The sequence below is a fragment of the Bufo bufo genome, chromosome 6, assembly GCF_905171765.1.
Source record: "Bufo bufo chromosome 6, aBufBuf1.1, whole genome shotgun sequence".
Lineage (NCBI taxonomy): Eukaryota > Metazoa > Chordata > Amphibia > Anura > Bufonidae > Bufo > Bufo bufo.
The window spans coordinates 317,108,375-317,125,459 of record NC_053394.1 but is presented as its reverse complement, the minus strand read 5'-3'; the positions used below and the strand labels follow the sequence as shown (position 1 = coordinate 317,125,459).

The 17,085-nt window shown below is 45.8% G+C and overlaps 1 protein-coding gene across 1 annotated transcript in view; it reads right to left on the bottom strand.

The window, feature by feature from the left end:
• Window positions 1–439: 439 nt before the first annotated feature.
• Window positions 440–17,085, bottom strand: part of PSME3 (proteasome activator subunit 3) — a 36,857-nt gene continuing 20,211 nt past the window's right edge. The window contains exons 4-11 of the mRNA XM_040435411.1: window positions 16,245–16,349; window positions 12,987–13,032; window positions 11,377–11,489; window positions 11,199–11,267; window positions 4,999–5,066; window positions 1,917–1,971; window positions 1,729–1,815; window positions 440–710 (exon numbers count right to left, since the gene is read on the bottom strand). Of these exons, the coding sequence (XP_040291345.1) occupies window positions 630–710; window positions 1,729–1,815; window positions 1,917–1,971; window positions 4,999–5,066; window positions 11,199–11,267; window positions 11,377–11,489; window positions 12,987–13,032; window positions 16,245–16,349 (624 nt within the window). The 3' untranslated portion in view covers window positions 440–629. The remainder of the gene's footprint in view (window positions 711–1,728; window positions 1,816–1,916; window positions 1,972–4,998; window positions 5,067–11,198; window positions 11,268–11,376; window positions 11,490–12,986; window positions 13,033–16,244; window positions 16,350–17,085) is intronic.

The following is a 17,085-nucleotide window of genomic DNA, read 5'->3' as shown; positions in this document are numbered from 1 at the left end:
TAGGTACAAATCTGCTGACAGATGCCCTTTAAATATACTCTGGTTATCCTGTGGATACACTTTTTAGATGGGCACCCATGCCAGCATCCACACAAAAAAAAAAACTGCCCCTGGTACAGAGGTGTCAGTACTACACTTAAAAATTGGAAGAGGCAAGTACAATGAGTCATTTCTCTATTGAGGATTCCAGTATATTAGGTAGAAATTAGCAAAGGTGTTCTGCAGTAGCAGCGGCGTGACACTCCACAACGTTTCAAGGACTGTCACGATGCACGGAAACGAAGTGCCAGAGGAGAAAGCCCCAGAATTCGGGCTACAGCACTCGACATGTGATAAGGCTTCAAGGCTCCTCATCATTGAGCAGGGCTTTCTTCACAATTATTTAGCAGTCAATTCCAGAAAAAGAAGGGAGGAAGGAGGGGCGGAAAGGTGGGGGGAGGGGGGAGCAGTTTAATACGATTAAAAACCTGCACACTGATTTCCAGGCCAGTCTCTTTCCCTTCTTGGTGGTACGGATGTCAGAAGTTCAAACAAGGCAATGATGGTCTTTACTCCTTTTATGTTCAAAGAAGAAAAAAAATAATAATATAGAACTAAAAATTTGAGAGGGGATTATGAGGACGCGCTGGTTAGTAGAGAGTTTCAGCATTGCTGTTTCTGGGCCTCTTGATTTTCTCAATGTTTTTGAGGATCATGTCGTGCAATGTCACCTAAAAGACACGTAGGATTAAAAAACACATTCGGAAAGCTACATCAGATACAGCTCCAACTGCAGGCACAGAAGACAATTAGTTACAAACATGACGACAATTTAAAGCCATGTGCCATCCTCTGGGTCAACTGCCGGATGAACTAATCTCCGTTCAGCAGATGTTGGCTGCAAGGAAAACTTAAGGGGGGGGATATTTTTATTTTAGCACATTAATGTCATCTCAACAGGTTACAGGAGTGTTTGTTCCGCTGGACGGCCACACTAGTATTAGGGTTCAAGCATATAAACACATTTATTGTCTTTTTTTTGCAACCCGTATGTGGAACCACTTTAATGGGACCCCCAAAAAAAAGGTTAATTACTCTGTGTGCATGTCCGTTCGGACAAGGATAAGACTGTTCTATTCTTTCCGTTCCGCAAAATGCGGAATGCACACGGCTGGTATCAGTGTTTTGCGGATCCGCAAAACAACGGTCGAGTGCATGAGCCCTTATAGGCCGCACTTAATGGACTCGTGTTACTCAACCCCATCAACTATGTAAGCATAAGAAATGCCACCTCTCAACTGATTTCTGCAAGGAAAGCGACAGTCTGTGAACAAGAGTCCCTGAAAAATGCACCCCTTGCAGCTAGTTTTGGACATTATGGCATTGGGAGGGTTCGCCTTTTCATAGCCTCCACCCAAGAGCCATTACTTTGGTCAGTAGGATTATGGCAATACAAAGTATGTTGGGTTTTTGAGGTTTCACTGCTTTTGTAGAACATATAAAAATGTGTATTTTTTTTTTTGTAGCACATTCCAAGAGCCATAACTTGTTGAAGTAGCCATATGTAGATGACGAGGGCACAGGTCTTGTGTCTGCACCACCGAACCAACGTAATTGTACATCAGTCTCCGGTAAGGCACCGCTAAAATGGACATCTGCCATGTCCAAATGAGGGAAGGAGTTAATTTACCTTGACAACTAAAACGGGCACAGGCAAACATAATTCATAAAGATGTAGGAATTGCTTACATATTGGTTCCTCAGTTCTGATATAATTAGTCGTAAACTAATATATTCCTTTTCGTCTATTTCTGTCACCGTACGTCGATAATCTTCCTGCAGAGCACAAAAAGACAATTCAGAACCATGTGCCATTCTCAGGGCCGGAAGCAGACTACATGGAAGTCAATAGTGCGTCACAAGAGGCTACTACTTACCACATGAGGATACTTTGCTATTTTAGAAACAAGTTTTGCCCGGGTAATGTAATATCTAAAAACATGAACACATGGGGGATGGGGAAACAAAACAAAAACAAAAAAAAAAACGGACAAAATGTAAAAAAGATAAATTCTTATTTTCACAACAGCAAAGTCAGCAACAGATGCAAACTATTTTGACTAATCCATAGCTGACCACTAGTGCTGTAGAGGAGGCTTTCAGAAAGACAACTACAGAGAAGACCTCAATGCACACTTCTTGCCATATTGGTAAACTTAAAGGGGTTTCCCGGGACATATATATTGATGGCCTATCCTCAGGATAGGTCACCAATATCAGATCAAAAGCAACCAGCCACTGGTGCCAGAAACTGTACAGTAGACAAAAGGCTCTGTCTACCGTGTAGTTTCAGGCGCAGTGAACACGACCTACTTCCAGCTCCATCCACTGTATAGTCTGTCACTGGTGGCTGCCTTAAAACAGCGGATCATAGGGGCGTCAGATGTTGGACACCCACTGATCTGATGTTGGACACCCTATCCTGAGGATAGGCCATCAAGATCTAAGTGCCAGGAAAAACCCTTTACAGTTTTGCCTGAGCTCTACATAGGCTTTGGGAAAAGGACTTTACAGTTCAGCCAGGGCAGTGCTCGGGCAGCAGGGTGCGGGGGATGGGGGGGGGGGGGGGGGGGGGGGTTGGGGGGATGCTGCTCTAAGCCTGGACTGTAAAACAAGGATAAGCAACCTCTGGCACTCCAGCTGTGGTGAAACTACGACTCCCAGCATGCACACTTACTTGGCTGTTCTCAAAACTCCCATATAAGTGAATGGAGTCTGCTGGGAGCTGTAGTTTCACAACAGCTGGAGTGCCGGAGGTTGCTGATCCCTGCTGTTGAAGATAGCAATAATGGGACAGAAGTGATGGCAGCTGAAAACAAAAGCAGGATTCAGATCCTTTCACTCTCAAACAGATTTCTAAAGGCTATAGCGCCCAATGTAAATGAGATAATGCTGTATTTCTGGACTTGTTTTAAAGCTCGTTTCAAACAAGACCAGGCCCATATCTTATCTTCTATAGAGCCCAATATTAGGAAGCTTCAATCAGCACCCCCCATGAATGCAGGACTTTTTCTCGGTTCAAAAATAACTGATCTCTGACAGAAGTGACAAACTGATGCAAACTGAATCCCAAAATAAGGCTGGGTTCACATCTGCAGTTTTAACGCCAGTAAGTCTGTTCCGGTGGAGGAACAGACTGCTGGAGTTCACCGGATCCAGCACAAGCGGATACCACCATGCACTGCTGGATCCCCATTCACTGTAATGGGATCTTTCAGGATTCGGCTGGACAAAAATTGCTGTGTGTAGCATCTTTTGTCCAGATGACAGACGGCATATGTACGCCGGATACAGCGAATTCTGGCAAACTGTTCCTCGGCCGGAACAGACTACCGGAGTTCACAATGCAGATGTGAACCCAGCCTAAAAGGATCAGTTTTTTTTCCTGTTCTTCTAATGGATCAGAAGAATGGAAAGCTAAACAGTGATGTCAACCCGGCCATAATTAAATCACACAGTGAATGCCATAAATCCCACAGAATAATGTTAGAATGGCTGTTATTTAACTTCACCTGTAAAAATAAAATGTTATTTAAATACAATATATGTTATCCAAAATGGTTAAAAATAAAAATACTATTTGTCCCACAAAATTGAATGTCTAATATATCTAAATTGGAGGGGGGGGGGGGGGGGGCTGGAGAAATTTTCAGGAAGGTTTTCCAATTTTAATGTGACTGTTGGGGTGGTTAAAGGTCAAATCTTGTTTATGTGCCCAACATAGGCAAATGGATGTCTCAGAAGGGGGTCCACAGCTTAGGTCTCAACTCTTGAAGTTACTCCTCTGGTGATAACTTATTGCTGGGGGCTTAGACCTATAGCAATTAGTGGATCGCCAAGCTTGCTTGAATATACAAAGGAGTGTTGACAGCCCCTTAGAGCTCTTTCACACTTGCGTTGTCCGGATCCGTCGTGCACTCCATTTGCCGGAGGTGCCCGCCGGATCCGGAAAAACGCAAGTGAACTGAAAGCATTTGAAGACGGATCCGTCTTCAAAATGCGTTCAGTGTTACTATGGCAGCCAGGACGCTATTAAAGTCCTGGTTGCCTTAGTAGTAGTGGGGAGCAGTATACTTACAGTCCGTGCGGCTCCCGGGGCGCTCCAGAATGACGTCAGAGCGCCCCATGCGCATGGATGACGTGATCCATGTGACACGTCACCCATGCGAGAGGGGCGCCCCGACGTCACTCTTGAGCACCCGGGGAGCCGCACGGACGGTAAGTATACTGCTCCCCACTACACTTTACCATGGCTGCCAGGACTTTGGTTACCATGGCTGCAAGGACGCTAAAGTCCTGGTAGCCATGGTAAAGTGTAGTGGGGAGCAGTATACTTGCCGTCCGTGCGGCTCCCCGGGTGCTCCAGAGTGACGTCGGGCACCCCACGCACATGGGTGACGTGATCACATGGATCACGTCATCCATGCGCATGGGGCGCTCTGACGTCATTCTGGAGCGCCCCGGGAGCCGCACGGACTGTAAGTATACTGCTCCCCACTACACTTTACCATGGCTGCCAGGACTTTAGCGTCCTTGCAGCCATGGTAACCATTCAGAAAAAGCTAAACGTCGGATCCGGCAATGCGCCGAAACGACGTTTAGCTTAAGGCCGGATCCGGATTAATGCCTTTCAATGGGCATTAATTCTGGATCCAGCCTTGCGGCAAGTGTTCAGGATTTTTGGCCGGAGCAAAAAGCGCAGCATGCTGCGGTATTTTCTCCGGCAAAAAAACGTTCCGGTCCGGAACTGAAGACATCCTGATGCATCCTGAACGGATTTCACTCCATTCAGAATGCTTAAGGATAAAACTGATCAGGATTCTTCCGGCATAGAGCCCCGACGACGGAACTCTATGCGGGAAGAAAAGAACGCAAGTGTGAAAGAGCCCTTACATAGAATTCCAATCAGTTATACCCATGTCTGTGCTCAGTAATGTGTTCTCTAGTTGTAAACTCTACCTGGAAATCTGATCTAGGTAAGAAGCCGCTTCACTCTCTACTGTCCGCAACTCTGCCACAGTCTCTTCCTAAATGTAAGGGAAAAAAATGGAAGACTATTATATATAAAAAAAAAAAAAAAAAAAAAAAAAAAAAAAACACACGTTATGCATGACTACTAAAATACATATTCTGAATACATAGAGCAGGGGTCGGCAACCCCCGGCACGCATGCCCGGCATGGCACGCGAGTCTGTCTCTGCTGGCACGTGTGAGCGGCTGTCAATTTCGCCCCATAAGACGCACTTTTTCTTCCCCCAAAATGGGGGAGAAATGCCCCTGCGTCTTATGGGGCGAATGCTTGCCGTTTTACATCGCAAGCTGCGATGTAGGAGCGAGCTGGGACTCGGGGAGGGACTGGGAGGAGGATCTGGGGGGCTGGCAATAGCGGCGGGGCGGTGCAGTCAGTGTAGTATAGCCTCGCCCCTCCGGTATACTAATATAAGATGTCATATTCATTTATTGGTTATTAAACATGGCCCCTCAGTCCTATTACTACCTTACATCCTAATCGCATCTGTAGAATTCAGGCAGGCCAGGCGGGCGGCAGCGTAACTCTTGTCATGTGCCTGAATGAAGCAGGCGGCGCAGGCAAGTGACGTCAGTGAGAGACGCGCCGGCCGCCCGGCTTGGGCTGCCTGAATTCTACAGAAGCGATTAGGATGTAAGGTAGTAATAGGACTGAGGGGGCATGTTTAATAACCAATAAATGAATATAACATCTTATATTTGTATACTGGCGGCGGGGGGGGAGGCGGGGGCGATCTGTGGATGGCACAGTTATGGGTTGGGGGGGGGGGGGGGGGCGCGGTCTGTGGATGTCACTGTTATGGGCTGGGGGGGGGGGGGGTCTGTAGATGGCACTGTTATGGGCTGGGGGGGGGGGTCTGTGGATGGCACTGTTATGGGCTGGGGGGGGGGGTCTGTGGATGGCACTGTTATGGGCTGGGGGGGGGGGGTCTGTGGATGGCACTGTTATGGGCTGGGGGGGGGGGGGGGGGGGGGGAGTCTGTGGATGGCACTGTTATGGGCTGGGGGGGGGGGGGGTCTGTGGATGGCACATATATAACCGTGCCACCCACAGATCCCCCCAGCCCATAACAGTGCCATCCGCAGATCTCCCCCCCCGTAACAGTGCCCGTCATCCACAGATCCCCCCATAACAGTGTCAGTCATCCACAGATCCCCCCCATAACAGTGTCAGCCATCCACAGACCACCATTAGTTCCAAACCCACCAAACACACAGCACACCTTTTGGTTAAAAAAAAATTTTCTTCTTATTTTCCTCCCCAAAAACCTAGGTGCGTCTTATAGAGCGAAAAATACGGTACGTGATTCGCCCACCCACCTCTGACATTGCTGCATTTCATTGGCTTGCAAAGGCACGCTGAGGAGGCTCTCAGCGGTCTGCCCGATCTCCCGCCTGCAGTGCCTGGCGGTTCCCTCGTACAGCAGCAGAAATTGTTCCCTGCCCAGTTTTATCAGGAGCCAGAGCGCATGTGCCCCATGCTTTCTGCCTGCTGTCTGTATGCTGCCCAATTTTACTTTATGTGTTCCATGCTGTATGTATGTTGCCAAGTTTTACTTTATGTGCCCCATGCTGTGTGTATGCTGCCCAGGATTACCCAATGTGCCCCATGCTGTCTGTATGCTGCCCAGGAGTACCCAATGTGCCCCATGCTGTCTGTATGCTGCCCAGGATTACCCAATGTGCCCCATGCTGTCTGTATGCTGCCCAGGATTACCTAATGTGACCCATGCTTTCTGTATGCTCAGGATTACTTAATGTGGCCCATGCTCCCCATATACTGCTCTGGATTACTTTATGTGCCCCATGCTTTCTGTATGCTCAGGATTACTTAATGTGGCCCATGCTCTCCGTATACTGCTCAGGAATACTGTATGTGGCCCATGCTCTCTGTATACAGCCAATGTTGGTCCTCAAACCTGCACACACGCAGATCCCCACAAATGCACTGCAGTATCTTGATCCACAAATAGCTTTGATTTTATTCCTGTCCTAATATATAGGACAGGAATAAAATCAATGCTATTTGTGGCTGATACAGCTGTGCACTTGTATGAGTCTGCATGCCAGGGGAGACTTCTGCTAGAATACTTGTTTTCTTTTTCATTTCAAAATTGGGGCTGTTGCAGCCTGAAGTATGTGGATTGGTGTTGGTCTGCCACTCATTGCTGCTAATCTGAGGTCTGCTGTGCATTGCTGCTGGTCTGAGGTCTCCTATGTATTGCTGCTGGTCTGAGGTCTGGTAAAAGGTTTGAGGCCGACGTGAGGTCTTTTGGTGATGCTGTAGGCCTGTTAGAAATTATTTTCTGTAAGTAATAATTATTTTGTATTTCTTCCAGTCTACCAGAAGAAAATACCTGCCAGTAACCTACAGTCAGAAGTCTACAGCTTGAACGCCTACAGCCCATACGCCTCCGGTCTTTTGTCTCAGCTCTCCATCAGGTAAGTAAAAACCCTGTGTTTTATGAAGGTGCAGTGTTTAGGGCTGATCTGAGGTCTTTTTGTAATGTGGAATAGAATTTCTCACTGCCTTAAAGGAGAACTATGAGGTGAGTGCTTTTCACTCACCTCATAGTTCTAGCCGACCTGTGACAATGAGACTGTCACAGGTCGGCTCAGTAGATCGGGAGGTGAGCTAACACATGCACATAGCTGTAGCTCGCGTTATACTGAGCTTAGGGTGACGGGAGGAAGTCTCCCCTGGCATGCAGACTCATACAAGTGCACAGCTGTATCAGCCACAAATAGCATTGATTTTATTCCGGTCCTATATATCAATTTTTTCACTTATAGCTGTGCTGCTAATGGCAAGGTAAACACCTTTAATTAATTAGTGAGTTTAACTTACTATTAGCAGTACAACTATGTACTTGTACTGTATAAAAAGTATAAAAATGAAAATCTAACTAACACTATGGAGCGCTGTTGTTCACTAACACCCGATTGTCTGGTGGTTTCAAAAATGGCACTCGGTGTGTAAAAGGTTGCTGACCCCTGACAGTATTAAAGAATATTAGAGAGCACCACATTATATACAACGCCTTAAAAAGTATTCATACCCCTTGAACTTTTCCAAATTTTTTTTTACGTTATACCCAGAAACAAATATATTTTATTGGGATTTTATGTGAAAGACCAACACAAGAAAGAATGTGTGTGTGTGTGTGTCTAAACTAAGTAAAGGTACTCAGGGTGCACCCTCCTCCACCACAGTGTAAATAAGTGTGCGGCAGAGGGGGTCCCTTAGTCTGTCTAGTGATGAATATAGGTCACAGCTTAGGAGACTGCGGAAGATACAGGAGAGAGACCTAGACTGGATTCAGAAGACTTCTGGGGAGGTGATATCCATGGGTCAGAACCCCACAATGTTGTGCGAGAAGAAAAAATGGAAACTGATTGGAAGACGACAAACTAAAAATGGCGTCTGGGTATCAAGGGAAGCGCAGATGTGACGAAAAGAATGGGGTTATCCGAGGAATGCACAAAACGGGCCGAAAGGAACCAGAGATGGCATAAATACTGCGCCAGGAAGGTAGTGTGGACACCAAACGCCACAAGTCCCAGAAAAAAAATAAAAAAACAAACACTGGCAACAGAACCAATGCCACCCCTGCAGGCACTCTACAGCAGAAAGGGGGCATACAAGAACTCAATGGCAACTGAAACTGGCCGAGCAGGCAGAAACAGTATCTGGAGAAAGTGCAACTACTCGCCCTGTGGAAGGGGAGAAGTTGAAGAGGATGATGTGGCTCAGTAGGAAACCAGCATTTGGAGGTGACAATGACAGCACGACCGCTCTACCCGGGGAGGGGAGCCATGGAAACAATTCACATATGCAAACTGAATAAGTGCATACCCAAAACCACAAGGAGGCAACGCTGATGCTGACAGCATAGAGGATGGTAGAGGCAATGCACAACATGTGAAGGGAAGAAGGCGCGAAGCCAGCGCCATAGAAAATCGGCAGGTTATACCATGCACAGAAAACCGTACTAATACCCACGAGAAGTTAGCAAACCCACCAGCTGCAGCATGTCATGGTATGGGCAGATGACAGCACTATAGGGAATAAGTACCTGTCAGCCAGCGCCTCAGGAACACCATACATAAGGCCTGGAGGATCTATCGCACCTAAAGATGGAAGAACATGAGCACAGTGGCACCTGTGGAAGAAAGAAATGTAGGCACAATCACAGCTACAACTAGTGAGAAGGTTGCACCCCTAGAAGGAAGAATAGTGCGCAGATACCGCACAAAACACCAGGGCCGATAAAGGGGATGCGGAAAAAACGATGAACACAAATACTCCTCCTGGGACGGAGTCACACAGAAGTAGCCATGGAATAGGAGTACCTAAGAAAGACAGAAAATGCGATAGGATGAACAGCTTCCAGAGATGGGGAATCACTCCGCTGATGGAAAGAGGGGAACCCGACAAGATGTACCGGGTCCACTGGTAGTGTAAGCACTACTGGTTGTGCAACTACTGCGTCAATGGAAGGAGGGTAATGCTACAGGCTGTACAGTATCCAGTGCAAGTAAAATTACTCCGCCTAAGGAAGAAGGGTAAAGCTACAGGCTGTACAGTATCCAGTGGTAAGCACACATATTCCACCTAAGGAAGGAAGGGAATGTGACAAGACCTACAGAATCCAGTAGTAGTGAAACGACTTTATTTATGGAACTACAGGGAATGCGGTATTCAGGGGTAGTGCATGACTGCCGCTTATGGAAGGAAAGTAGCACTACTGGACGTATGTATCCAGCGGTAGTGCGAGCATCCAGCTGTAGTGGTAAGAACTCAGACTATGGAATGGCGGTGGGAACTAGGTCCAGAACAGGACCAGATAGCTCCAAGGATTAACAATATATATAGTTTTTAATTACATACAGCTCAAATCTAAACCCCCAGTTGTCTCGAGTCCAGGAAGCATTTTGCCCAGCGCAGTAGTACTGAAGGCAAGGAAAGGGTTAAGCCCAGGAGCGAGCTTATTGGTCGCTGGTGGGAGGAAGAAATAGCGTGAAAATTCCACACTCTGTTGGAAGAGTTCGCGCCCCCCGAAACTGTTTTGAAGATGCTGCCTATGTAGGCCGCATAGCCGGGGCCTTGAGTACAGGCGGGGCGACAATGCAGGGAGGTAGCGGGAGAGCAAACCTGCGACCTACCCCGGCAAGGAGCTACGGAACTGCCACAGGGAGCCAGATGGGCAGTAGGCAGCAGAGAATTACAAGCGGCCCCGGCGGAAGACATGGACCGGAACGCTGGGAATAGGCAGAAGGTGGCCTGACATGAAGTATCCCCTCCCCCCACCGGGCGAGGGACGCCTGCTGAAACTGAGGCCTTAGGGTAAAATAAAGGTAAGCAGGCCTCCGTGGGGGATATGCACATGGGAAAACCTCGGCTCCAGCCGGGTCACCAGCTTCGGTGTGTTACTCCTTGGTGAGTGTAGCTACACCGGTAACGGGGGATTTAGCAGAGGCCGGACCTGGCGATCCAAAAGCTGGCGGGATACAGAGGCTTTAGGAACCTCTGGTCCTCCTTGCCTTCTGGAGACCAGGAACAAGCAGCGGGAGACTGCCAGCAGTCCAGCTAAAGAAAAGAAAAGAAAAAAAAGAAAAGCATGGAGGTCTGCCTCCCATGGACACTAAGCTAAAACTGATTAGCTCAGTGTCTGCAGGAGGGGTATAGCTGAAAGGAGGAGCAAACACTTTTTTTTTTTTACTTTGTGTCGCCTCCAAGTGGCAGCAGCTATACCCATGATCTTCTGTGTCCCCCAATGATACGAGCGAGAAACTCCCTTAATATAGGTGGGGGTCCAAGGTAGGTGTCATTTATGTTCTTGGCCACTGATAGAGAGACATGGGATGCACTTTATCCCTCACCACTTTCTACTGAAACTAGTTTCACTTAAATCCACAAGCTGCACAAGCGTAGATAAAAGCTAGGTGTGACATTAGAGACACTACCAGCAAGTATGGTGCAGAGGTCCTATTAATTGGAAAAGGAGATGTGCACAATGGTCATGTTCAAAGTGGTACATGACCATCTCTCAGGGCCGGATGTGGCTCTCAGGGTAGGAAGCGTTGGACACACGTGCATTACATCATCTATATAATACAATGTGGCTTACCTGGATTGAAACGCCAAAATTGTTTCCATCTTCTATCCTTGGAATTAAGAGTTGAACCCACATTTTTACCTTAAATAAAAAGAAAAGGCATAAAGAATTGCCCAGTGAAGCCTCGAGCTGCCCCTCCAGAACCTAATAAAAGACAGGTAAGGCCCAGGCAGATACAGAAAACACTCACCGTGTTACATTTCTCTATGAGTAGCCTTATCTCAGGTTTTACTCTTTCAATGATCTCAACAAGGGGGGCGTTACTCTTCAGCATTCCATTAGGCATGGCAAAAATTTTAGTCCCTACAGAAGGAAAAGACAACATAAAAACGTGATTTGCCATTTAGCAACTTTACGTCCATAACTGAGTTTTTAAGGGAGTTCGTGCATCACAACAATAGCCATCACCCCCATGCCAGAGAGCATGGAGCTTTCAGATGTGTTCAAACTTCCATCATATTTGACAGTGGTAATAGTGCAGCGCTATACTCCCATCAAAATGATGTTCTGGAACCTGACGGACCCCATAAAAGTCAACCGTGTCTGTCATAGGACAGATCCAGCACACCACTATTCTTGTTTTTTTGCTCCTATGACAGAACAGGGTGATGAAAACGTGATGGAAGTGTGAATAGTGCTCTCAATCCAAACAAAAAATTAATGAAACGCGATCAACTACAAAATGAACAGAATGGCTTTAGAGATGCTTGTTCAACATGCCCCATTTGGGATATGGATGTGAAGAGAGAAATGTGCACATCCTTAGAGGTCAACGTGAACCAGGTTATACTTCCATTTCATCGGCAGCAATGTATTTCCTGCATAACAGCCATCTTCCAGAGATCCCAGTAGCATAGTTCTCTCATGAACAGCAATTCACCAGGGCAAATGGTCACTGAACAGTTGGGTGTGTAAAAAGTAGAAGGGTCCAGCTTTTGATAAAACAATATCCTTTATTCGATGTGGTAAAATCCATACAAAACAAGACAGATGCAAAACGGACACGTTTCAGATCTCAAGTATATCATGAGTAAGGATTGTTAACTTGCGATCCGAAACGCGTCGATTTTGCATCTCTGTCTTGTTTTGTATGGATTTTACCGTATCGAACAAAGTATATCGTTTTAACAGAAGCTGGGCCCGTCTACATTTCACACAGTTTAGGTTGGCTTTGTCCTGGCCACATCCATGCCTCTGATACGATATACAGGTGAGCGCTGCAATCTGAGTTTCTATATCTGAACAGTTGGGTGCTCCAAAATCCAAAAAACACTTTCAGAGCCATGGCTCCCAGTGGTCCACGCCAGACCAGAAGTGATTGGGACCTGATCTTGGTCATGAGACAAGTCAATCAATGGCCTCAGCAGTCATGCGTGCAAGAACGTTCAGATCCGATTTCTGCGCGTGTCAGGTCATTTACATACTGAGCGCACAACCTATACAGTAGAGTTTTTAATCTTTCTTAGGGTGGGTTCACATGACGTTTTATGCCTTTGACACATATATGCAAGAAAGAAAAAAAAAGAAAAAAATTGAGCACACCATGTTCTTGTATCCGTATACTTTATTTTTTTGCAATTGAACCCTAGAGTGAATGGATGGCACTGTATGGCACCAGTTTATCGTATACGTTAAACGGATGGAAGAAAACACAATTTGAACCAACCCCCCTGGTGATAAGTCTCCTCTTCCTCCTCATCTGAGAGCTCCAGGAAGAGATAGCATTAGTATTGTACATCACCACCTTAGGAAACACTGGCACATGAAGCAAGCAAATGCAATGAAAAGCCAAAAAGTTACCTGAACAGTCTTCTCCATCTTCCAGTTTTCTCTTCTTAAGAGTTGGCTGATAAAAGTAAAAAGAAAATTACTCTATTACTACAGTAATAATAAACTAAGGTAATGTTGTTTTAGTGGTATTCTGGTCTCATGAAACTGATGACCTGGCCTAAGGATGTCATCAATATCAGATCGGTAGGAAGCCGACTCCTGACACCCCTGTCAATCAGCTGTTTGTAGGGGGTGCAGTGCTTCTGCTGCATTCTCTTCAATGTTTCCCTGCTCACTATCTACTGTGCAATACAACTCTTTGTCTCATTCAAATGAATGGGAGAGGAAGCTGTAATTACCCTGCACTGCTGCTACAACAGAGAGCTGGCGGGTAAACGCTGATGAGATTGCAGCTTATGTACTAGCACCGCAGCCCCTTCAAACAGGTGATCCAGCAGAGGTGCCGAGAGTCAGCCTTCCACCAGACCTGGGATATCATGTTCTTAACCTCCTTTGGCAAAAGAGAAAAAGGGAGAGGCGCTCATAGGGTAAGCAATGATAATCAGATAAGCGTAACGGATGAAATGTGCTCACCTTTGGGTGTTGTGCATGTGTAAGCGCAACGTCCGTGAAGGTAGACACACAAAAGGTTGGGAAAGGGGGGAGGGGGAGGTCCGTGCTGCCGGTACCCGTACAGTCCCTTTGGAGGGAGTTGCCAAAAACTCCTAGGGATTGTTGAGGGCGAGATGAATGATGTGTGTGAAAACACACGATAAGGTACCTCTTTGGCGCACAGGGACGACCACAGTTCCAAGGTTTTTTGGTATAAATGCCATTTATTGTTCAGTTGACCCAATGAACAATAAATAGCATTTATACCAAAAAACCTTGGAACTGCGGTCGTCCCTGTGCGCCAAAGAGGTACCTTATCGTGTGTTTTCACACACAAATCATTCATCTTAACCTCCTTCAGGAAGTTTTAAAACGTATTGCCCTCAGATGGCAATAACCCAATGCTCATACATTAAGTATGGGGAAGTTGCCGGAGAACCAAGTCCTGCCGTTGGAGGCGCTGGTGTACAAACTTGGTAAGTGATCCCATAAATATGAAAGGTTATGTTGGGGTTGGCACAATTCACCCTTAACACACTAGTCATCTCCTAGGCTTCCTCATACTTTGGCTACACAATCATGAACGTCTGCCCTGGGTGTCTCTCCCACATTACTTTACACTCTGTACTAGCGGGTCCTGCTAAGGAATATTGTCCACTGTACTTCGATAAGACTGTATGATGTTATTGCCACTTATGATTATGTGCTAGTTCTGCCTGATTTAATCTTGCTATGAAGTATGCTAAAGATACATGACAAAATGTCTGCACCTGTGATTTTGTTGGCCTTCTACCTGCTATGCGTTTAATATAAGGGTGGCCGTGTATGATGTGGCCCTGGTAGAAGGATCCGCATGCGGCTCACTGTTAATTTCCAGGCTGTGCTGAAACAAATAGCTGTAGACACGGATCCCGCTGCTGGGGCCACAGAGTACGGGCAGCCCTAGGGTAATGCATGACTTGTATACCGTGTGGATATGGCCCTTTTACTTCTGTTATCGTGAATAATCTATGTGTCAATAAAAAGGAGATAAAAACAACTTGTAAGTGCAGCAGCTGAAGTTAGACTCTTACCTACGGTGGATATAAAAAGTCTACACACCCCTGTTAAAACGTACAACTCAACTGAAAAACAAACAAATCTTTTAGGTAGAGGGAAGAAAAATTATAAAAATAAAATATGGTTGCATAAGTGTGCACACCCTTAAACTAATACTTTGTTGAAGCACCTTTTGATTTTATTACAGCACTCAGTCTTTTTTGGTATGAGTATCAGCAGGGCACATTTTGACTTGGCAAGATTTGCCCACTCTTCTTTGCAAAAACACTCCAAATCTGTCAGATTGCGAGGGCATCTCCTGTGCACAGCGCTCTTCAGATGACCCCACAGATTCTCAATCAGATTCAGGTCTGGGCTCTGGCTGGGCCATTCCAAAACTTTAATCATCTTCTGGTGAAGCCATTCCTTTGTTGATTCGGATGTATGCTTTGGGTCGTTGTCATGCTGAAAGATGAAGTTCCTCTTCATGTTCAGCTTTCTAGCAGAAGCCTGAAGGTTTTGTGCCAATATTGACTGGTATTTGGAACTGTTCATAATTCCCTCTAGCTTAACTAAGGCCCCAGTTCCAGCTGAAGAAAAACAGCCCCTTGGCATGATGCTGCCACCGCCATGCTTCACTGTGGGTATGGTGTTGTTTTGGTGATGTGCAGTGTTGTTTTTGCACCAAACATATCTTTTGGAATTATGGCCAAAATGTTCAACCTTGGTTTCAGACCATAACACCTTTTCCCACATGCTTTTGGGAGACTTCAGATGTGTTTTTGCAAAATGTAGCCTGGCTTGGATGTTTTTCTTCGTAAGAAAAAGGCTTTTGTCTTGACACTCTACCCCATGGCCCAGACATATGAAGAATACGGGAGATTGTTGTCACATGTACCACACAGCCAGTACTTGCCAGATATTCCTGCAGCTCCTTTAATGTTGCTGTAGGCCTCTTGGTAACCTCCCAGACCAGTTTTCTTCTTGTCTTTTCATCAATTTAGGAGAGACGTCCAGTTCTTGGTAATGTCACTGTTGATGATGACTGTCTTCACTGTGTTCCATGGTATATCTAATGCCTTGGAAATTCTTTTGTACCCTTCTCCTGACTGATACCTTTTAACAATGAGATCCCTCTGATGCTTTGGAAGCTCTCTGTGGACCATGGCTTTTGCTGTGGGATGTGACTAAGAAAATTTCAGGAAAGACCAACTAGAGCAGCTGAACTTTATTTGGGGTTAATCAGAGGCACTTTAAATGATGGCAGGTTTATACTGACTCCTATTTAACATGATTTTGAATGTGATTGCTTAATTCTGAACACAGCTACATCCCCAGTTATAAGAGGGTGTACACACTTATGCAACCACATTTTTTATTTTTATTTTCTTCCCTCCACCTAAAAGATTTCAGTTTGTTTTTCAATTGAGTGGTACAGTTTATAGGTCACATTAAAAAGGTGGAAAAAGTTCTGAAATGATTTATATTTGTCTCATTCTTTTAAATGCACAGAAACCTAACATTTTAACAGGGGTGTGTAAACTTTTTATATCCACTGTACGTGAGGTATATACATGTAGAAGAAAAAAAATAATAAAAATGACGGACGTAGGTCCAGTCTTCTAACTAGGAACTTACAGTATCAATTCCATCATGACTGTTGGACAGAAGAATGGGATCTGGAACTGGCAAATTAATTTCGCAATGGATTTGGGAAAGGTCTTGAACATTTAGCATAGGTTCCTGAAAGAAACAAGCACGAGAAGATAAAACATGGCACACATGCGGGGGGGGGGGGGGGGGGGGGGGGAGGTTTTTGGAAAAAGAGGGGGAAAAATGGGGAACATATTGTATGGATCACTAACCCTGGGTTCACACCTGAGCGTTCTGAAAGGAGCGCTCTGTATGCGCGATTGTACGGGCTTTTACAAGCGTGCATACAGAGACAAGCGAACGCCCATTGTCGCGCGTTCCCGAAAGTCTATGTACGGGAACGCGCGGCAAAACGCCCCAAAAAAGCTCAAGTACTTGTTTGAGCGTCGGGCGTTTTACAGTGCGATCGTACGCGCTGTAAAACGCCCAGGTGAGAACCATTCCCATAGGGAAGCATTGGTTTCTCCTTGTTGTGCGTTTTACAGCGCGTAGGAACGCGCTGTAAAACGCTCAGGTGTGAACTTAGGGTTACTCTCCAGTGAATGGTACAAAAGTCATCAACCTGTTTTCATGTAAAAATGTATTTTTATTGATATATGTAACCTCCAAGATATTTTGTCATGAACCGTACATGTCTTTTCCCGAAATAAAACTTTTTTTTTTTTTTAAACAAAAACTCCAGAAACAGTGTAGAAATAAAGGCTGATAGAACAGCTGTCAATCTAGAGAATGTGTGTGTGGTTCATCAGTAGCGTCCCCAAGAGATTAGCATCAGCAGAAGTGTCCCACATCTAGATGTTAACTACTTTTTGGTGGTAGTGGGATC